General features: G+C 34.1%; 1 protein-coding gene across 1 annotated transcript in view; it reads left to right on the forward strand.

The window, feature by feature from the left end:
* Window positions 1-5,795: 5,795 nt before the first annotated feature.
* Window positions 5,796-24,790, forward strand: part of rgr (regular) — a 33,311-nt gene continuing 14,316 nt past the window's right edge. Inside the window, exon 1 of the mRNA XM_014229804.3 lies at window positions 5,796-7,471. Within this exon, the coding sequence (XP_014085279.2) occupies window positions 6,464-7,471 (1,008 nt within the window). The 5' untranslated portion in view covers window positions 5,796-6,463. The remainder of the gene's footprint in view (window positions 7,472-24,790) is intronic.

Consider the following 24,790-nt stretch of genomic DNA (forward strand, 5'->3'; position numbering starts at 1 on the left):
GGTAATGAAACATAGTAGTGTGACTGATGTATGTATGGAATTGGAATGTGAATGCTAAAAGAAGCAAAATGGGTAAGTTTAATGTTGCGGTATTTTTATTGCGTTTCAAAAACTATAAATATTTTGTATATTATTGAAAACTAATTAAATATATAGTTGATCTCGCTATATAATATAATTCTGGTAGTAGTGTAGTTTGTGTATGGTCTTTGCGTTTATCGATAATTGTTGTAATTTATTAGTACCGATTACGTTTCTGGTGATACGTTGGATAGAATATTTTAACGAATACATGTAAAATTTTATTTAAATTATAAAAAATAAAAATAAATAAATGTGTTTACTTATTTTTTACCACGAACATTCCTATAAAAAGCACAAAATTGCATAAAATTTATACAAAATAGATTGTATAGGAATGAAATTGTTAAAAAAAAACTCTCGCTCATAATATCTTTCAATGTTCGCGTATTGTGGAGTCCTTAACCGTTTATAAATCCAGATCCTTTTCTATGTGATAAAACGCCTCATTACTATGCTGGTATTCATTTAATATTTCTGAAATAATTTTAATAGTAATATTTTCTTACATTAAGGGTATCATCGCGATCAATGCGATTATTCTTATCAGTTGTTCTAGTTGACTAGTAAAAAATAAGTAGTAAAAAATAATCTTTTACATAATGACATAATAAATTGAATGAAAAATGCATTTAGTTTCGAAACAAATCACTATTTTCTTATCAGTTGTTATGAAATCTGATGGGGAAATCACGCGTATCCCTTTATTTGAAGAAAAAAAAACATATGCACATACATATATCCGTATAATAGTATATACATATTGATTTAGCTATGTATGACCGTTTGTCCGTATGTATGTGTATACGCGAACTAGTCACTCAGCTTTTGAGATATCGATCTGAAATTTTGCACCTATCCTTTCCTCTACACGATATCGGACCACTATAGCATATACATAGCTGCCTAACTGATCAATCAAAATCAAGTCCGTGTATGGAAAACTTTTTTATGATCACATATCTTCTTGAAATTTTCCATAGATTATTGAGCAAGACAGCGCTCCAATCTCCAAACAAATTGTTCCGATCGGACCTCTATAGCACATAGCTATTATACAAACTGACCGATCAAAATCAATATAAAAATCTTTTTACACACATTATGTTATAAGAATTGCACCTGTGAAGGGTAATTTAGTTGCGGTGCAGCGCAAGTTTTTTTATATTTTAAGTACTTTTTTTAAACAAAAAAATGGAAAATGAAACGTCTTATTGAATACATTATTGGACAAGATAATATGTTAAATGCAGAAATGTAATTATATATGCCCACTGCCAACCTACCTAATACATGCATATGTGCTCAGTGTCGTCCTTTACTTATATTTACTTTCATAAACAACTTTACTTCATTTATGCATATTGTATCTATTATCCTTGTCTTTCTTTGTCATTACGCATTCTGACCGTCAAAAGAGAAATTATAGTAGATACTTACAAACATAAATACAAAGAACTTTATTCATGGTACACCTCTAATTGCAATTGATTGGCCTTCACAAGCAGTTTCTTTGACCTTAACTTTTGTTGGTCAATAATTTATTATTACGTAAATGTGTGAGTGTGGGTGTATGTATGCATTAAACACAAGTTTTTACTGAACTGCATATGCACATTTTCCGGACGTGCACTTTTGTATTTATAAATACACATCACACGTAAGTATGTATACATATGCATGAATACACATTTAGTTTGTATTTGTGCATACATACATACATATGTGTATCTATATATACATATATATAGTGGGAAGAAAATGCATTTGCCAAGCCACCGCACGTTTATATCTGAAAATATGGACAATTTTCGCGATTCACAAAAGTTATTTATGTACATATGTATGTAGACACTCAAACTAGCGCAGAGAGAGTGTAGGAAAAAACTGAAATAATGGTGAAGACATTTTTTAGGTTTTAGATATGTTTGTCGTGATAAATAAAAATAAGATTTTTGATCATATCTGAAGTGTAAATTAAACACAAAAAGAAAATGAGTTGCTATTTTGTCAAAAATCAAAATTTTATGTAGTATTTCGATCATTACCTGTATTCATCTATAGTAAAATAAATTTTTTGGTTTCCTGAATTTGAGATAATTTTAGTCAGAAAAATCGTATTCGGCCACGGTATCAAGGGCATCCAAAATTTTTCGAAACGAATCGCCGATTATTAAAATACATTAAATTCTGTAAATGTAAATTACTTTAATTTAATTATTAAATTTAATAAGTTTTTGTTAAAATACATTAAATTCTGTAAGTGTAAATTATTTTTATTTATATATTAAATTTAATTTATATGTATTGTTATGGAATTGGTATGAAATCAGAAATTACATACATATATATGTATATTTGGAACATTTTCGTTTATAAAAAGGTAAAATTTCCTAAATATGTTCACGTTACCTATATTTTGCAAAAAGTCAACAACTATCGATTGTTTGTTTGTTCGATTGACAGTTCTTGACCATTTATGGAACTTATGGAACACTTATAAGCTTCACTCTAATCAAATTTCTTGCATGGTACAATAACAGCCGCCTGTTTACACATGCCAGAGAATTTTCACATATGTGTCTTTAATTATTGAAAACCAACTAGGAATCTTAACACTTATATTTCTGTTGAATATTTCTAATATTTAAAAAAAATTGTTGTATATCGAACTAACAAATTGGTATCGATCAATTGTACTCTCATGCTTTTTATATTACTGCTCCCAGTTCCTCTCAAACTGTGCTGACAGCGTGAAAAATTTGCGAAAAGCAAATTTGCATGTTAAATTAACTTTAACACTGCAGCAAATAACTGTAGTTAATATTTTTTTGCTTACTGCTCATACCAATCTTGCAACCTTTTATGCGTTCAATGCGTACATTGTTTTTTTAACTATTTATTACTTATTGACATGTCATGACTGATGTCATGTCAAAACATTTTATGGAATTCCGCCTGGGTGGTAACGGATTTGTGCGCTTATCCGCTTGTTACGTTGATAATAAATGCGCAAGCTCGTTTGTTTATATCAGTTCATATGAAAAATTCTATGTGTGCATTAAATGTACAGGTGTGTGCTAAAAAATAGCATGGGGAATTATTTTTTATATAAGCAGAAAAGGCGGTTAGTTCAATCGGAAAATTCTTGTGCTTTATATTCATGAAACAAACAGTAAACATATCAAAAAATGCTGTCAACATGTCAAGCAACGGGCTTCTAAAAATTATTTATTATGACGTTAAGAAAATAACCGTTATTGTTTATTTAGAGAGTAGTTTTTCAATCTGTTTAATTTTCAGACTGGTACATTTAAACACTGCGCACGCAAACCGAGTCGATAAAATTTGGTTTTTAGATTGGTACAACCTTTTTTTTTGTTCGTTTGAAGTTTGATCTTTATATGTAAATTAGTGTGTGACACCTCCTTCTGAACTCAGGCAACTGTCAAAGTTCAGGAGGTTGCAGGAGGTATTTTGACAATTACAATGTTTTCAATTTGGTTTTATATATTTTGTTGGGTTTTTTTTATCGTTTTTCAGTTGCTATTGACTATGATTAATTATTATTTGTATTTAGCGTGCTGTTATATCAGCTAGCATTAGTGAACATTTTTTTTTCAATGAAATATTTTTCAATTTAAACAATCAAACCTCCCTTAAACCCTCAGAAAAATCGGCAGTGGAATTTCGTTGCGCGCAACTGTAAATTGGTCGCTGTCAAAGGCGCGTGCCCATTTCGTTTTTAATTTCACTTCGTATAGAATAGACTGCATTTGTGATTGGTATTGTGCACTCAGCAAAAAAATAATAAAAATAATATTAACATTAGGAAAGTAAAATAATATTGCAAGCTTGAACGGACAAACACATACTCTTACATAGCTATCAAACCGACGTAGTAGAAGACATAGTTGCATATATACCTATATGTATATACATACATACACGCTCTCATAATAAAAAGTCGAAATTTTTGCGTCCACCACCAAGTGCTTTAATAAAGTTATACATAGGCGTATCCGACCGGGCTGCATTTTGACTATCCTGTTCCTCTAAAGTTTCTTCAGCTTGAATAAACGCAAGAGTCACTACTGAAGTTTAGTGATGATAAAAAAGTATTAACCTGGACTAGAATACACACACCAAAAACGACTTTTTGTCGAAAATCAAAAATTTGTCTGGTCCTCCGCTTATTACCTGTATTCACCCAGTGTAATAATATTTTTTTTTTTTTGTTTTCGAATTTGAGATTTTAAGAAAGTTCTTCCTAAGCGCAGACGCATTTTTTCGAAGGTCCTTCTGGAGATCGGCTACGGGATCAAGGGGATCCACTTTTTTTTTTTCAAAAAAATCACCGATTCTTAAAGTACTTTATCCTTATTACTAATTAAATAAAATGCCCCTACAAAAAAAAAATTGATAAACAACCGCTTTTTTCTGACTTGCAAGTGGGTATACGAGTAACCTTTCAAATAAGATTTGGGAACGTGGTTAGAATCCTAGTTTACAGAAATACTCTCTTCTCTAGGCCTTCCCCTGAGTTTCCGCTGAATTGACCGTTTATATTCAAAACGAGTGGAGTTTTGCTTAACTTCGTGAACTTTTGAATTTTTTTGTTTCTACAAAAAATTCGTAAGATAAAAATTTAAAGTTTTTCAAAACCTATTTAGTGCCGGTTGTCTATCTACAACATTGTTTTGCTTTAGCAAATACTCCTGAAGCAACAATCCCGCGACTTCGAATGTGCATTGTATGTATTTTTGTCTGAAGAAACTTCTTTTATAATTTTATAATTCATTACCCGCTCAGAAAAGTTTTTCAAACTCCATTTGTGGGTAAACACCAAAGACACGCAACACAAACTCGAGAATATTGGCTGGAAAGCGCTTCTTGTAAGTAATGTTTAGGGTCTCTTGCGGTGGTGTTGTTGCAGAAGCAGTTTATTATGGTTGTTTAGCATCAGTTCTGGTATATTTTGTGTTGGCACCTGTTAGTTGAAATAGAAAATATGAATTGAAGAATTTAAGTCCGATCTGAACACGGATCAGTCAATTTAATCGACCATACTTTCCAACACTCCAATCTGATACTTCAAGGTTAATAACAATATGTATTGTATTTATAAAAAACCTTTGAAAAATAAACGCTCATTAATTTATTTTACCCGCACCTGAGGCTCCCAATGAAATGTAACGGCGTTACAGTAAAATAACAGGAAATAAATAACATATTTAATGACAAGGAGAAGACACTAATACTTATTTTTTTAGACGCACACATACACACATACATATGTACAAATATGTCTGTAAGTATAATCACAAGGCCGTTGAAATTAAGCTGCGTTGCCGCATAATAATTTCAAGTAAGATCCTCAGCATTTGAACGACAAGCAGCAATCAACAACAAGCCTGTTTTTCTCCCGTTAATGCCACTTTACCTACTTTTGCTTAAAAAGTTATTTGTGCAATCAAACCGCGCTCCCAACGCTGCGCTACACACTTACACGCCAGTTACTCGCATACATGTTTGTATGTATGTGTGTGATTGTCATGTGTGCGTTTCTACATAACTTCGCTCACACACCCCTAAAACGGTAGCGCTGTTGCCATTGTTGTTTGCTGTTTGTCGTTGGCTGTCGGTAGTTGTGAAGTCACAATCAACAGCCCCCCAAAAAAGCTTGATAAACACTGCGTAACCATTGTATGCGAACATTTCGAGCAGCGCTACGACTTGGCGCGCGTCTAGAGCAGTGACGCGCCGCAGCGCAGAAAGTGTTTTCGATTTTGTGTATTCGTATATTCGCTATGCCGAAGTTGCGGCCAACAGCTGGAACTAGTTGACGGCCGGCAGTGGAACGAGTAACATTAAAACGGTTGGCTGGTCTCTGGTAGCAGTACGCGGCACGCACGGACGTTACGTATAGAGTCTTCGCATTTTAAATATAAGCGGCTTGTGTGCCGAATTTTGAAGTGGTGCTAAAAAGAATTATTAAAATTCGAGAAATTCGAACCGCCATATATCACACACGAAGTGGAAGTTAGGCAGTAAAAATTAGTGGCGTAAAAGGAATAAACAAAAAATTATCGAAGCATGTGAATGTGTGCGAAGTGTAGTGCTTTTTCGCGTGTTTTTTTCGGGTGTTTGCGGTATTTTACGTATTATTTGGGGTTGATCGGAAGTGCTGACTGCGCTGTCTGCTTACAAAATTATATATATATACCGTTGCGTCGTTAATTATATGTATATGTAACGCGTTGTCTTCCGTGCATAAATCACCAACAACGCGTGTACGAGTGTATCTGTGTGTTTGTGTTTTCCGTGGCGCATATTTTAGTAACTTCCTTGTCCGCGCACGCTTAGATTCCGCCCGCCAAAGATGAGTGTTGTGTCGACTTTGCTGGCTCAACAAGTCTACAATTGGCAACTGGAGGACTTTGCTTGTTTTCGCAAATGCGGCGAAATCACCGTATCCCCAGATGCGCAAACCTACGGCATGAATTGTCACTTCTGTCCCGGTATTTGCCTGCAATTCGACGTCTTCATCGAGCATATACGCGAAGTGCATGCGGAGCGGGTGAGCGGATTATATCAGCAGACAGACGGCGAGGGTAAGTGTGAGCAAAGCACGCAAACACCAACACAAACTGAATTGGTAACCTATAATGATTATGATGACGACGCTGCCTTCATAGCTGCCATTGCCAATCACACTGCCAACGACGACGACCGCGACTACAACGACGATTTTGATATCGATGTAGAGTGTATTGATGGCGACGAGTGTGCTTTCAATTGCAACTATAACAACGCCGTTGTTCGCGATGCCGGCGCCAACGTTGGCAGTGACACTGACACCGACTCCGCGGCTAATGCCATCGCACAAGCATCGCCCCCGCCGCGTCGCTATCCACAACGCCATCGGCGTCGCACAGCTGTTGTAAATGGTAGCAGCGAAGATAAGCCGCGTAAACTATGCAGATGGAATGAAGCGTCGTCAGCGAAATGTAATGAGAATTTAGGTAAATACAAAACACCACCAACACCGGCGCCCACACCATCGCCCTGGACAACGCCAGTGCAAAATGTTAAAGACGGCACCACCACTGTGCACGCGCTTGAAAATGAAAGCGAAACAGCGACCATTGCAATGGACACACCCGACACGCTCGACATTAGTTTGGCTGCGCAAATAGACATGACCGCTTTGCTGGACGGTGATGTGGATATGCAGGCGCACAACAGTATACCGGAAGCGCCGCAAGAGCAAGTGGACTTGGTATATATAATGGAAAGTGCAACGCCAGATGGTGTTATCGAAGAGGAGACCGTAGTCGATCCATTCGAAATGGCGCAAGGCTGGCGGCGTTCAACAGATTCATCGGAGGTGAGTAGTTGGTGTGCGAAAAAGCAAAACGTGTGGCCATAAATTAGTCTGCGAAATACAATGTTGGGTGTGCAGAGCAAGAGAGAGTGAGTGTGTGGTTTTAATTCAATACTGTTATAAATTGAAATGGGTTAATGCGATTTACATACATACATATGCATGTATATATGTATGTATGACGTGCCAAAAGGTGTTGCGCTGGACAGTAGCGCTCTTCGCTGGGCAGGTGTGCCGAAAAGCGGGCGGTAGGACGTGCGCTCGGCCGGTCAGTTTGTTATTGTAAGCTTTGGGAGGCGGTTGCGCGGCGTGTATTGAATGCTGAGAGTGTGTGTATGTTTGTAGCGCATTGTGTGTTGAATGTAAAATGATATGGAAAAATTCGTGTTGCTTTTTAGCCCGATATTTACATAATTGCTTTCATTTGCTGCTTTGTTTGGTTTCTTTCTTTCTAAATATTCTACACAATGCATTCTTCTGACTTAGTTCTTAGCGAATTGTATTTAAATGGCATTAAAAAAGTTGTGGACATGAATATTTTCTTTTTATATCAAAAGCAGATTGCAATTTCAAGTCGTGTTTTATGTAGCACACACATACATACATACATACACATATCCGTGGAAAATGTGCGATATTTTCGCAACAAACACACATACTTTGTATAAATATAATAAAATTACAATAAAGTAAACATTTCAACGCTGTAAATGCCGTGGCCAATAGTAAATAAATGCAAAATCTAATAATATATATACATACATAGTTGTATGTATGTATGTATGTATATAAAACTGCATTGTAATGGCACCTACAAGTGTTTATTTTTATAAAATGCACAGTTTATTAACAAAATTATTGCAAGCGCAAGTCATATATGGTATTTTTGGCTCCGTATTGGCATATTGCAACGCCCGATTGGATATTTTTCTCAATTTTATTCAAAATTTATAAAAATTATTTCTCTAAATTTGTGGACGTAAAATAGTAGTTTTGTGATGAATTTTGCATTTGATTTCCGCTGCCCACATATATATTTAGCATAAACCAGAAATAAACACATTTTAAGTAAAAGTTTGCACCAAAAACACAATCGCAAAATTCGATTTTCCATAATTTTGAATTTGCATTTAAAGTGCTAAGTAGTAGGAGCTTGTTTTGTGTTTTTTGACAAGGCTTGTACGAGTATATAGGTACATATATATATTTTAAATAAAAGTTTGCGCCAAAAACTCAGAATAACAAAATTTGATTTTTTATAATTCAAAAATATCATTAAAAGTGCTAACTAGAATGGTAGAAAGCATGTTTTTCGACAAGAATTTTTTAGAAATTCTTGACGGGTAAGAGCTCCGTTGACTACTTGTGGTTCACTATTAGACTGTTGGGCCTCAGTCCAAATCAGTTAGCGTTGGTCAACTACCAACAGTAGCAAGTTCCTTCTGGCCCAAAGTAGATCGTAAAAGATCCGGAAAAATCTTCGCTCTCACCACCTTTTAATGATTTTGAAAGTTCTAACTGGACACTGTGCGATCGGTATTTATGCAGTAAAATTGAATATTATACCGGATGACAGCTTGAGCATTAGCTGTTTGGAAGAAGATGAGATAAACTCAAAAAAAAAACTCAACACTTTCTCTTCGATTGTCCCGCTTTTGCCAGAACAATTCCGATCTCATACTTTTACACATTCAGGTGAAATAGCGAACATCGAAATAAAACACCTAAGCAGATTTTTGAATAGGTTTAGGTCGTTTTTGCCATTAGCCGATATCCAAGTACTAGAGTTTTTTGTTTGGCATCACAAAGGACTGTACACAACAGTCTAAGTGTGTTTCCCCCGCTATGCTAAGGGATCAGCCATCTAACCTAACCTAAATGTATATAAATCGGTGGACGAACAAAACTAATATTTACTCGAGCCTCTCCGTTATTAACACTTGCGCACCAGCGGCACATTTTTCCTCTATTTATCCAAACTATGGTTCAAAAGTAGAGCGTACGCCTATCATTCTTTAAAAAAAAATACTTTTTAAACCTAAAACTTTAAAATAGTCCTCTTAGTCCCCTAGCTTAGGTTAGTTAGGTTTCACGGGAGCTGATCGGCATATGGAACCCATGGCCCAAAAAAACGTACGCGTATAAGGTTCTTAATTATTTAGCAGTGGTGTCTTTCCCTGTAAACGTCAGACATCCAGGCACTCTTTAGCTAAGCTCGAACTTTACGTTCTGTAAGCTCAGGGCTACTATCGCCGCTATAATGTTGGAGTGATTGCTTACCTCTCTGAAGAAGGTTGAGCTCTCTGCTCAGAGAGAGCTGCAGTGATTAGAAAGCCAGATAGTAATAAAGGGTGATCCATTTCGAGGTTCACTATTTTTTAAAGAAACAAACTCAGAAAATTCAAATTTAATGGATATTGTTTATATTATTCGAAAGAACATTCTTTGGCACTTTTTTTTTGAAAGTAATTTTTTTCAAATATTGGACGCGGCTATGTCTCAGATGGTCCATCCGTTGAGTCCAATATTCGATGACTCATTCGACCATTTCGTCTGGTAACTGGAGAATGACACGCGTATATGGAGTGCCAGAGTTCAGAGTCATTTCCGAGAAACGTATTTTTTTTGTAATAAATGAAGGACAAAAATGGAAAAATAGTATGATGAAAATTGTGACATTAAGCTCCGAGCGTTTTAGATTTCTAAATACCGTTTGATTGTCTTTAGAGAAATGGACGAGTGATCTCAAACACATGTATATGGTTACAATAGATCTATGTATATGATATGTATATGTTAAAGTAGTTGGTGCTGTTTTTCGAAAACCGTTCAGAAACATTAAAAAAAAGGCAAGTGAGGACTGTCACTGATTCTTTGCTGTACTCTAGCTTTACATGTTATTTTAAAGCAATATAATTGCACAATGGAACACATTACTAAACTTACTTTACCATAAACTTATATACTCAAAAAAACTAAAAACACCACACAGCACCCCCCAATACAGACTCAACAAAATAAAGGATAAGCTCATAAAATGTTTTCCCCACAACTTTGCGTGAAAATTGCATTATCATAAAATTATAAAGCGGCTAGACAATTTAAACAAAAGCAGAAAAGCTATCAAGTGCAGACATGTTACATACAAATGTTTTTATGAAAGATATGTCGTTTTTATTTTCAATCTTTTGTTTCCTCGGCTACATACATACATATGTATGCAAATAGTAGGTACATATTTTTTTTTCTCAAGTGTACAAAGCGCAAGCCAATATTTGTAAACACGTTGAAAAAAATTCAGCGTGTTCGTTGTCGGTATCGCGCGACGCAATGACCTGCTGATACTGCAAAAATAACAACGCTAAGTAATTTTATTGTATTCAATTTTTATCTGTAAGAAATTGTGGCATTTCGTTGTTCTACAGATTGATAAAAAAACCTAACAATATACAGTGGCGGTCACACAAATAGAACATGTATTTTTATACTATTTCTATTGTAGAAAAATGAACTAAATAAGCTGTCTCAATTGCTTTCACACAGATTTAAAGATTCCTTGTTGAATGAAAAGACAGTGCGAAACTTGCCAAAGCATTTTGGCAGTTAAAATATTATATTAAGAATTTCATATTTATGGCCCTTCTCGCTTCGCGACTGTTTTGATATCGGCATGAATTTTACACTATCTCCTCCAAATCTCTTAACTGGGTATTGTCTAGTTTTTGCTAAAAAAAAACATATGTTATTTGCTTAAATCTTTTTCAGTGCTGCCAATTTAATTTCTATTAGGCACTTACTTGTTCCTTTACACACTTTCACGCGCATTACCTTGCTTCTTATGCTAGCTAATTGCTCGCTTAAATCTGTTCGCTACTGTAGCATGTATCTTTGTACACGTCTGAGTGTGTAAAATGTGAATTGATATGACGTATCTATGACTTAAATTGCATTTGAGAATTGCAATAAATTTGAGAATTGTATGATTGCTCATACATATTATAGACCCATATAAATATGTTTGAATATATTTTTTCACAAACATTGCTTAAGCACGAATATATTAAGACTTTCTTCACACATACATATTTATGTACATACATATTGGAATATTTGTACGCCGAATAAGCTAAAGCTTTCTTATTTGTTTGCTGTTCTGGTTTTTAATTTTAATAAAATAATTTGCATAGATAAACTCGTTTCTAAATTGCTTGAATTAACCAAGTATTAAAAAATTTATAAATTAACAAATAAATTACGGTGACAATAAAAAAAAAGTTCTCATAGAATTTTGATAAGCTAAGGTACTTGCATTTTTAAATTTGCCAAGCCTTGCAGAAACATACCTCTGTATAGTAAAGAACAGCTAGTATATATTTTTAGCTAATGAACACATGTGACAGCTAGACTAATTTTGAGGCTTTTCATGTCAAAAACCTGTACTAACCGCTGAACGGTTTTTGTTTTTTATTATAGAGAGGCAATGTTGCTGGGAAAAATTCTTTCTCAGTAATTTTACCCATTGCGGCATTTCGGTGTACCCGAGTTTCAAACCAAAGACTCTCAGAGTTTTAGCGAAACCTTTAACCCTTATTAGGTGACTATTTTCTTACTTTTTCGGTTTCTTGCATTGTTTCCAGTCTGAAACAACTATTTTTTACGGAAGTTCTTTTAAAATAATAATTTCAGTAACTATTTTGCGATAATGATAGATACACTTACGAAATTTTACGCAAGAACTCAATCTAAATGACATTACGTACTTAGTAGAATTAAAGATTAGTGATAAACATTTTAATATTTAGACATTGAAATTGTATTTTTAGAAATGTGTTCACAAATTGTATGTGTAGATATACGCTTGATAAGATATTGAAGAGTTCATAAAAAAAAACACGTTCTCGAGGTGACGAAATATTGATTTGCTGATGAAAAGAAATGTAATTGTTTATGTGTAGGCAATAAGGTTTGGGTAGATTTTGTCGAACTGTATTTCAAATATGAGAAAATAATATTCTGTCGAAATCCGAAGAAAGTCAGAAAGTTACGGTTTTTTTGGGTTCCTGAATTCTTATGAAATATCGATAGATGATAGAGTCCTGCACTTATATGCAATATCATCCCCAGCATTATCTAATACGGTTTGACTACTATTCGTCATAGTCAAATACAAAGAAAGGAGATAAATATGAATATGACCTAACAGTCCAACAATCTAGCGAATGGCGCTCCAAAAATGAGCCGAAACCGAAAAAAAACATGTCTAAGTCGTTCAAACGTCTAAGTAAATAAAAGGGTTTTCACAACAATAAGTTGTTAATTCTATAATGATTGTGTCTGACTTTTTGGTCAAACACAAGACAAGAGTCGTCGTAATCGCTAGATTTGGCTCCCTGTGACTTTTTTTCCATATTCGAAACCATTAAAAGTCAGACTGCTAATATGGAGTTACGACCTCAAGCGGTTCAAAGCCGTAATTAATCTCCCAAGGAACAAATTCCAGCTACTGGTAGCGTTCTACACCGGCCACTGCAGGCTCAAGAAGCACCTCTTCAACATGGGTATAGCCTCTTCTGCAAACTGCCGGTTCTGCGACATAGAGCCGGAAACCCCTGAACATCTGCTGATGAACTGCACAGCAGTCTGCAGACGCAGAATCAAGGCCTTGGGCAGAATTTTGGAATTTATCAATATACTGGGCCTAGATGATACGATATGACTTAGGGGAGGGCACAATAGACCATAGGTCGCGGTGCATGCCTCAAAATTAATCTAATCTAATCATTCGCTGCAGGTAGTGAAGGCCATAAAAAGTGTATGGAAAATTGAATAAAGCGTTGGCATGCTTTTATTGGCTCAAAATAAGCCTATTTTGAAGGCGGTGATAATGTAGCTTTTTTGTCAGTCCGGGTCATATCTGATCAGATGATATTTTAACCGGTTGTCACGAATAGCAAAGTAAGCATTGTAAATCTTTCAACATAAGTTTATGGTAACCAAGTTTTTAATAAGGCAAAGTTTTCACGCCAAGATTTTTAAATTCTCTGAAGTTGAAAATTATTTTAGTCATTGTTTTTAAGATTTTGATTCTTCCTTAAAACCTCCACCTAAAATTTTTGGAGTACGTAAGAAATTAATCTTTTCTCTTTATATATTTTAGAATTTGTGAAATATTATATTAGTATACTTTCGCCTAATCATGCAAGTGACTTCTCCCACCTAGATTATGGTCAAGCGCTTGAAATATTTTAGTCACTATTACGAACGAAGCAACACATTGGGGTTTAATATTTTGTGATAATTATTGTTTTAATCATCTTGCTTATACATACACACACCCATATACACCAACAAGTGCTTATAAGTACAGATGTGGATATAAACAACAGTGTGCGTTTGGTATTGTTTCCTGACCTTTTCCGATATTCTAGGGTTGACTAGTGCACACATTTCATCAAACATATACATAAACGTACGCTTATTACGTAAATATTTGTTTGTAGCTACAATGAACTTCGCTTATCGGTAACCCGTTCGTTTATTCCAGCGCAAAAAAGAGCACTTATCTGAGTCAATTAATGCAATGCTATACATACACTTACATACTTCATAAGTACGTTTCAGCATCGTGGCATTAAAATAGAAATGGAAATACATATTTATAATACATAGTATTTTGCTTTATTTATATTTTATCGCTGGCAATTAGTCGATTACGTGACGTTTCAAATTAATTTCATAATTTTTCTCTGATGCTTGAGCGTATTCTCGTGCTATGCAGGTTTCATACTTATGAAGAAGAGTGGCATTACTTTACTACAGTTGTAAACGATGTTCACTTCAGCATCTGATTAATTGCTTTTACAATTAATAAAACAAATTGTTCATAATTTAATGAAGCAAATTAAAAGTGATATGCTCTTTAATTGTGAAATACGATATATACATACAAATGTAGGTCTATGGTATACTATATATGTATGTATATTCCTGATTGAAAATGTGAGAAGGACCCTTCATTAGCATCAGAGGCAAATTAGAAATTAATCGATTATTTTTACACCAAATCTATATTAATTGATTATTTTTTCAACAAAAGTATCGATATGTCGATTGTTTTTACAGCAAAATTATTGATTAATCAATTATATTTACAACAAAACTAATCGAATATTTTTACAATAAAATTATGAATTAATCGATATTGTTATGATAAAATCATCGAAATGTTGATTGTTTTTACAACAAAATTATCGATAGGCCGATTTTTTGTACGGAAAAAATATCCATCGATCATCGATTAACCGATTATTTTTACAATGAAATTATCGATTGTTTTTACAATAAAGTTATCGATAAATCGATTGTTTGACATTTTAAGGCTGCAACTTCATTCGAGACCTTTCAAGTCTTACTCAATTTAAGAAAATAATAGGGGAATAAGCGCTAATGCCAAAATTTCTGGAAAGCTTTATATGGAACTGCGCTCTAATTCTTCTTAAGAGGTGAAACATTCTTGTATATATTAAAACGTGATTCGATAATGGTGTTCAGCGTGAAGTTGGCTGCAAAAATTGAGTTTTAGTACTGAAAATTACCATGTCTATTGTTTCCCCCCGTCTATGTATACCGAAACTAGTCTCTCAGTTTTTGAGAAATTGATCTGAAATTTTGCACAGATTCTATTCGGTCCAAGAAGCTGCTCATTTGTCGGAATTGCCGATATCGGACCACTAAAGCAAATAACTGTATTACAAACTGATCGCTCAATTTCAAGTTCTTGTTGGGAAAGCTTTTTTATTTGATAGTATAGCTTCATGGAATTATATATACTCGTATATACATATATATATTCTCCCAGGGTTCCTTGGTGGAACATCATGAAATTTGGCTCAGATTATTTGCAAAGGCAGCGGTATAATCTCCGAACAAATCATTTTTGCATTTAGCTGCCATACAAACTGACCGGAACAAAATCATGTGTAGTCTTTCTAAGAAAACTTTTTATTTTTAATTTTGAAGGGTATTAAATGTATTCCGTGCAACCAAGTGTTTTTTTTTAATTGTACAGTTTCTGCCGCATATCTTCTTTATTGGGAAATTAATAACTATTTATTTCTATATTATCTATTATACTATTTCCAAACTAATTAAATAACATCATTAAGCTGTGTGCAGACGATAAAACAAAAAAAAATGCATACGCGAACTCGATATAAATAAAAAATGTAGACCAACATTCAATTTATAAGATAACGAAAAATAATATAATGTATTGTTGAATATTCAATATATTGTTTATGCCCGATATCAAATACATACAAACTTAATATCAACATCAGCATGAGTTCACCGCTCCACTTGTAGCGCTTGCAATGCGTTCGATATCATTTGAACTTTCCTGCGCTTATCTGCTTATCATAACCTTTAGCAAAGTAAACAAAGCCAAAAGCACTCGCATAAAATACTTATATTTACATACATAGGTATGTATGTATGTGTATGTACGCACACGTGCTAGAAGCATTCGCCCCCAAAATAACAATATTGCTCAATATTACAATAGCAAGCATAATGTCATTCCATGTTCCGATATCACGCACTTGTGCACAGACAATACAACAACTTTGCAATAAACACATTATGCACTCATACCTTTACATACTTACTTACATGGATATGTACCTACATGCATATGGTATGCTTCTTCTTTTTGTAGTTACTCTTATTTACAAGAACTGCAACATCTACACGCTTCGCCACACGCACTTTTTCTGCCAACACCTGCCGCTTAAAAAGTTGCTCCGCCACTCGTGTGAAGTATGCGGTGGGTGTTGTTGGGCGGCGGTGCCGCCGTTGTTTTCGCATAAGCGTTACGTATTTTCCGTTACATTTAGCCTATCGTATTACGTCATATTGCTATTGAAATCCCTTTCTTGTGTGTGCGCACAATTTTGCTATGTAAACACATAACTACAAGTGTGTGGGTACATACATAAACAAATACATAAAAAAAACATATGCGATTTACCCGTTTGTTGACTATCAGCTGTTTCGTTCAACTTCAGCAACGTCTTTTTAGCAAAATTCAGTGGAAATCCTTGTAATATGATCTATTAAATACCATTTAATTTATATTTATTTATGTAAGCATATTTGTATATACATATGCATGTACGTATGTATATATTATGTATGTATGTACAATAATTATTGCGACATCTGCAGCTGTACCGGCAGGTGCCTAAGCAGCCATTTCCCATTGCTTTTCCTTGCCGTCGTAAAGCTCGTAAAATGTGTCGATTGTGGTTGTGCCATCGTGCTGGGTGCGTGACCGAATTATAATCGCAAAATCGCAGTCTCAAGTTCCGTTCTAACGCCTATGCACATATTTACATTCTTCCAATGGCTATGTGTACTCCATAGATTCCAATGTTCGTTACTGTTTACACGCGTACTCAACTGCTGTATTTTCAATATGTATCCGACCGACATATTATTTTAGATATGTATGTCAACACACTTACATACATGCATACATACATCGAAACGTATATAGTAAATGTGTGTGTTGTTTCATTTCTTGTGCGCTTAAACGTACACGACCGTGCCGGTAGCTCTAGTTCTTAATCGATAAAAGCACCTTCCCTATCAATTATATTAAAAGGCATACGCTTGAGATCTTCATGCCAACTTATGCAGACACTTAAACAAATATTCGTACCACAGTGCACGACAATCTTTAATCTTTTCTAAGGCATATGTTATTGTCTTTATACCCTAAATGAAAGTAAATGAAGTTTGTTACGAACCTTGTAACACACAGAAAGCAACGTTGGAGACTCTATAAAGTGTATATGCATATAAATCATCAACGTGATCTGCTGAGTCGATTTCGTGATGTTCATCTGTCTGTCTGTATATACGCGTTCTAGTCCTTCAGTTTTTGAGATATCGATCAGAAAATTTGTACAAGTGCTTTTCTCACCAAGAGACCGCCGATATCACACCACTATATGACGTAGCTCTCATACAAACTAATTGATCAAAATCAAGTTCTTTTTGGACAACTTTTTTATTCAACAAACTGTCTTCCAGGCACAGCTACAATCTCCGAAAATACTGTTCAGATTGGACCACTATAGGATATAGCTATCATGCAAACTGAATGAACAAAATCTAGTCTTTGTATAAACGCACATTGCGGCCACACAAACTGAGCGATCGAAATCAGGTTAAAGATCTTTGTAAAATATCCTTTTTCCTTATTTAGTAACCTTAATACGACTTAAAGCTTGTTTATATCAAACAAGGTGGCTGGAAAGAACTGCCAAAACGTTTTCCGTTCGATGCAAATCATTAACTAGTTACATTTTCAGATTTAGTTATACATATAGACCGTTGCTATAAGTAATGCACCTGTGAAGGGTATCATAGTTTCAGTGCAGCCGAAGAAACGTTTTTTTCTTGTTGTAATATAATATTGTTCACATTTGTGTTGATTGTGCGATTGTATTGTCGGGTGTTTATGAAACGTGATGAGTGTTGGATACCAAATTTTTTGAGTGTATAAAAGAATTACATATGTATGTATGTATGTATGTATGTACATACATATAGTACCAATTGGACACTAATTGGAAGCGCTTCAAAAAAGCCGTATATATTTTGGCAATAAAATCTTTCTGCAAATTATGATTTGTCTTTTGCAAGATATTTGATCTTTTATGCGTTGGTGACAACGTCCTTATTCGGACAAACGACGAGCTGTACCACTATATTGACATTGTATAGCGAATAAACATCCAGCTGCTGCACTGGTCATACTGTAAGGATGATTGATAACGCTCTAGCGAAAAAGGGATTTGATACGAAAGTCGGTGGTAAAAGACCTAGAGATAGATCCTTACTCCGGTGAAGTAACCAAGTAGAAGAAGCAGTAACAAAACTTGGCGTAAGAGATAAAGAAGAAGTTGCATAGTGAGTTTAGGTAGTCGGAATGCTTGATTCTCATAATTATGTGGGAGATGTGTGTAATGTTAAATGTCAAATGTTTAAGAGTTTATTTGTGACATAAGAGCGCTTGATCTTTGAGTTCTATGGGAGTTGTTTGAGTACTTTTGAAGACAATGCTTTGAAAATCCATTGTTATACCTTCATAGTAGCATCATCTTTAACCTCTAACGAACTTTTAATATTACCAACCGACACATTTCACACAGAATATATCAAACAGCCTGTTGAAACATTAAAAAATTGTTAATTAATAATATTTGTTTTTAAATTTCTCTAAAAGAAAGTTTTTAGTAAGACTTGGGGTACTATAGGAACATAGAAGATCTTTCTAGACGAAAATTCACGGACAAATGCTGACGTTAAAATCACTACCGTTGCCTACAATAGATAGAAGCTCATAGAGAGTGCACTGAAGCTCAGTCGTGAGTAAAATCCAAATTTAACTTTTCTGTTATTTTTAAACGGACTGGTAACACTCCAGCGTGACTTGTACAGTAAATTGACTCATCATGTTTTTCATAAATACACACACACACGTACTAAAAGTTAGTAAATATTGCACAGAGCAAATACAAATTTTTGGAATTTTCACCTCAAATTCGTCCGCCAAGGTACGAGGCAAGATATTATATGCAACGCATGCCAATTGTTGCCGACAGCTGCGCTGCGACACTATCTCCAGCTAACCTAATTTTATTGTTATGTTTGTAGTATACAAGTATACTATTTGCAGCGATAAGCCTTAAGTAGAAAATAATGTTTAATTAAATACCGAAAAATTGTTTTTTAATAACAGCAAATTTTTATAACTACCATAAAAATCAATAGGCTTAATAAAAACTTGAAAATAACACTATAATATTGAACACTTGCCATTAGTAAGTGCTGCGATCTGAGAAATTGCTATATCATATACATAGTATATATAATATTTATAGCATTTTGTTCGAGACTGCTCGAAAAAATTCAAACTGAATTGCTATAATTTTCGACACTTTTATTTGAGTAAATAAGTAATATTTACTTAGGTGCCTGCTGAGTTTGTTTTATACATATGTATCTACCATTGGTTCAGCTGCAATTTTGAGTGAGTTAGGGACCCGGCCCACCCTTCGTTTGGTGCATAATTTTGTCACAAGTCTAACCTTTATTCATTAAATACGGTTTTTGTAATAAAGGAGTTAAGTCTCTACTTGTAGATATCGGTTCACACCTCGCTACATCGATACAAAATATTCTAACGATGTCTGACTAGCGTTTTTATAATGCAACATGGGTGCCAGAAAACAATGCCCATTTGAATTTGAGAAATTCTGCTGACTTGTCAGTCCATGGCCGGAGAGAAATTCGAATCTGTTCCCCTTATGTAGACACGATTGTCGTGAAAACGTACTCTTTCTCATTGTATCCAATGCTTTATGGGAGCTCTAAATAAATTTTTTCAATGTTGATATCACTAGGGATCGTTAAAAAACACCAGGTTGTGTCATTGATATTCAATGAAGATTTTAATGTTAACTTCTTGACTTCTGGTTATTTCCCGATAAATTATTATTGATAATTCATGAAACTATCTAATAGCAGATAATAATATTCGCTGTGGTATTCTTAACCGAAAATACTAATAGTATTTGTTTTATCAGCATTTACGCTCAAGAACGATTATTTTTTTCTCGTTATGGGTCTTTGAATTTTGTTTTGTTCTCAAAAGGCTGAGATCGTGCACTTTTCTCTTTCTCTTCCAAACCGTGGAAATTAAATATTGCATTCTTAATATGTTCAATACAGCATTTTACAAATTTTATCTTGTCTCTGTTGACTGTGTGGTTTTTTCAGCGAGTATTTATAATCGGTCTAAGTTTCGCAATATGTGATTCAAAAAGTGTTCATGAGAAGTAATCAAAATATTATCCAGTTAAATTCAATGCAAGATGGCATTTGAAGACCTTCTTAGTAGTATAACTGCTATCGTTTTTAGAATATGCTAATCTATTTGATTTATATCCCTTGTTTGTTCGATTCGCCCCTCTCCAAGGTTCAACATATCGAAGACTGTCCTTATAATAAATCAGCGCATGATCAGATAAAAATAGTGTGGATTTATTGGCTGTAAGCCGTTTTTTATTATGACTTTGCTTTGATTTAAGTAAATAGTTAACTCCATTGAACACAATAAATTTTAGCAACAAGTTGCTAACGCTAAATCTCAGCAACAAGTTGCTCGTAATGACTACTATAATAAATACGCTCATTCAACGCTGGGTAACGTATAAAAATAAAGAAGGAAAATATCTTAGTTTAGTGAGTTGTCTATCTAAAATCAATATATACCATATATAAGCATATGTTTGAACGTGTGTATTTGCTTGGTTGCGGGTGTTAAAATTGTATAGTAAATTAACATTGTGACGGTGATAATCAATTGTTATTAGTATAAGTTTTAGCACTCTTTGAATTGCTTATCTGGCGTTATGGATACAGTGAAGTGCCTTTAATCTACACCTACATACATACATAAACGCTTATATTATATATATATATACATGTAATTATACCAATATTAAAATATTAAAAAACCATAGACGTCCACAATTATTACCGCTAAAATTGTTTGTTATACGGACCATATAACTATAAATTTATTCGTATTTTATCGACGGGAAGAGAGGAGTAATTTAGATTTGTGACTGAAATGTATTGAGTTGCATGTTCGTAACATATTTAAGGGGTTATATCCACATGTGAATTTCAAAAAATCGGATCTTTTTTGTATGTATATCGAATATACATACATATATCCGAGAATGTTCTGCGAAAGTTTGAACTTGATCAGGAAAATAATTTTGGATATATGAGCGCATTTGTAAGAATTTTTTAACGTAGTGTAATCGGCCCCTAAAACCTAAAACGCGTTTTTTTCGAAACGCTGTTTTCAGAGTCGGTGAGGAAATTTCTTCGAAATGAATAAACCGATCGACTTGAAATTTTCACACGACCTTCTTAGATATAGTTAGAACAAGAACAACATATAGATATTATATCGATTAAAAGTTTTGATAATAATTTCTTTTTTTTAAGTCACTCTGCAGTGAAAATTTTTTTTACAAAAAATTTTTGACAAGAATCAAAATTTTGACAAGTTTTTTGACCATCAGCTGTATTCATCTATTATAATAATAAAATGTTTAGGTTTCTGCATTTACGATAGTTTTAAGCAGAAAAATGTTTCTCACCACCACCTTTTTTAGAAGGTACTGCTGGAGATTAAATGTGATCAAGGGAATCCAAAATTTTTCTGAATGAATCGCCCTTTATTAAACTAGATTATATGCTAAAAATACCTCTTAAAAAATGTACAAAGACTACAAGTGAATATATCCCGTTAATTGCAGAATTTAATTCGTGAGAGAGTAATTTTTTCGTCGATAACTGGGCATTTTTTTTAATCGCCGCCGAATCGATTAAATTATTCGTCGTTGCAAACTCCGATGACCGATTTTTGCTTCTCCAGGTAATCGATAAAGAGCCCCGAAAACGGTAGTTCCCACTTTTCCGGCCGATAGCGCAGTCTTCCTTCTCTTCGGAGCATGTTGGTCAGGTGTCAGTCCACAGTTTCGACTGTTCCTTGGTCTCAAATACGTACCAGTATAGCTTATGTTTGAAGCGACGACGAAACTTCTACGGTGTGCATTTTAACAGCATCAAAAATTTGTGTAAAATGGTCTCTCGGTTGTACTTGTTATCTGGTGTGAGCAAACGCGACACAGCTTTCGGATGCCCAATATTTCATGTAAGATATGACTCAAGCGGTCTCTCGAGAGGTCAAGTGCTCTTTGACTTCATGTAGATTGTAGAAAAAATTGTTAATCAGACCTTTTCAATGCTATTTTGCTTCAAGGATAGAATAGATAGAAAATAAATTTTTGGAGGCATTCATGGTCTATAGTCTATGTAATAATATCTGTAATAAGGACTTTCATAGCCTCAGCATACTTATAAATTTTAAATCCGTGCAAGGCACTAGTAAGTCGATCCGCTCCCTGCTAAGACATGTGAATACCCGAACCTTGGTTCTGCGTGTACAGATTGTTAGGCAATCCAGAAGCAGATGCTCCGGATTTGCAGTATTCAAAGTGTACAAATAAAAGGTTGTCGGGGGTTTTATGTTTTTCAATACTTCGATTATAAATTTAAATCTCCTCCGAGCGCTGATTGTCATCATCAAATCGATTTGTTGTATAATGAACCGGGTTCACCTTTCTATCATATTCATGTCCCGAAAGTGTGAGTTTTATAATTTCATTCGGTATTGTAGACTTTAGAAGCTATATATGTATGTATATATGTATGTAGATATGTTGGTAGATATGTAGGTACAACCTCTAGCTGTCTAATTGAAGATACCTACGTCGTTTGACACATGTACGAGTATATTTTTGCGCTATCAGTCGAGTTGCCGTGAAAAGACGCTAAACTGTCCATTACTGATGTCCAATCAAAAGGCGATAAAAACTGATTTCCACTTAGAAAGGTACACGGTGCTATACATGTATTTATGCATGGCACAAGCATAAAGCGAGTACATAAATCATAAATTCACATTCATACATAGCATACATACATACACACATACTAACAAGTGCAGACGTAAATATTTGTATTGGAAAACATACGAAAACAAACAGTGTCAGGCTATGATAGATTTTCATATATCTATAAAAAATATCAAATGTCACTTTGTGTGTCAGTTTGTGAGTATGTTTGATTGTCCACTTGTTAATTTTTTTGATTTGCGCGTCTTTTATTATATTTATAACGCATATATACTTTAACGCCTTTTGGCATTCTCTCTTTGAATAAAAAATCTTTTTAAAATGCAAACATAAAAACTCATGTCCGTCCCCAGAGATGTGCAAGCATGTAGGTCTGCTTGTATTAAGTAAAATCAAGCATTTGTCATGTCAATTTAAATATGGAAATTACAAAAAAACATTCCACCCTCTGGTGCTTGGCGGAAATTGCCGAAAGGATTTTAATTAAACATTAATTAAAAATTTTAATCAAAATTTCATTCGAGGAATGAGGTAAATGAAAATGTGCAAGGGTCCTATACGTTTAGAACACAGTGTGCATATGCATATGTATGGTATGTGTATGAATGTGTATGTTTGTGTAATGTCGGTGTGTTTTTTACTATTAGGCTTATTATACTGTTAACAGTGCAAGGTTAAAACTGTTTTAACACTTTTTTTCACATTTTAAGTTTGCAACGAACTTTTTTATCAGATGCAAAAGGTGGAGACTCTACTATGTATTTATGTATAAATAATCAGGTTACGAGCTGTGTATATTTAGCTGAGTTCGTCTGTCTGTCTGTATACACGCAAACTAGACTCTCAGTTTCTGAGATATCGATATGAAATTTGGCTCGCCTTTTTTACCAACAAGAATATTTAAAACATAAAGATAAATTCGCTTCCATGTGAATTAAATTCACTAAATTATCATAAATTAATACATCAAAGCTTAGAGGTGAATCTTGAGCTTTTACTCAAAACATTATTCAATTTTCGAGTGAACACAATTAATTTATTACTACATAACATCTACACATTTAACTACATCTTATCTGCATACATCTGATACGAAATTATTTATGTGCTGTGAAAGTTTTTATTAATTTTCAAGCTTGTAATAAATGTCAGAGCTTTCATAGATAATCTATGTTTTTCTCAGCAAAAAAATCACTCATACGACCTGTTTAACAGATGTGGTTTCATTGCGTGATTAGCATGTGTTGCAAAATAATATCAACTGCTATTAAATATTGTATAAATTGTGTTATAAAGCCACTCTGATTTTATGTACATATATTTATTGTCTTATCATGTGGAGTTTTCCGCTACGCCACAAAGCAGCTTAGTACTTTGAGATTTATGTGAAACAGGTCGTATGAGTAACAAGTAAAAAACAGCTTCTTTTTGGCCAATTCTGCTATTGTTGTTGACTAGTATCGAGCGATTATTTCGTGTTTTGAAAAAAAAATTCTTTTAATTTTTAAAAGTGTAACGCGTGATTGGAAATATAATTCTTATACAACGTATAAAAATGGGATTTTGAATAATTCATAAAAATTTTTTTATTGCCCTAATAATTAAGCTTTGTATTCTATGGAAAAGAACTTTAACTGATTTAAGAGGTTATATCCACTTGCAAGTCAGAAAAACGCTGTTTTCTTGAAATTTTTTAGGATTAGTAAACAAGTCAAAATAATGTAAATTTACTGTTTAAAATTTTTTTAAAACCAAA

Source organism: Bactrocera oleae, chromosome 4 (genome assembly GCF_042242935.1).
Source record: "Bactrocera oleae isolate idBacOlea1 chromosome 4, idBacOlea1, whole genome shotgun sequence".
NCBI lineage: Eukaryota > Metazoa > Arthropoda > Insecta > Diptera > Tephritidae > Bactrocera > Bactrocera oleae.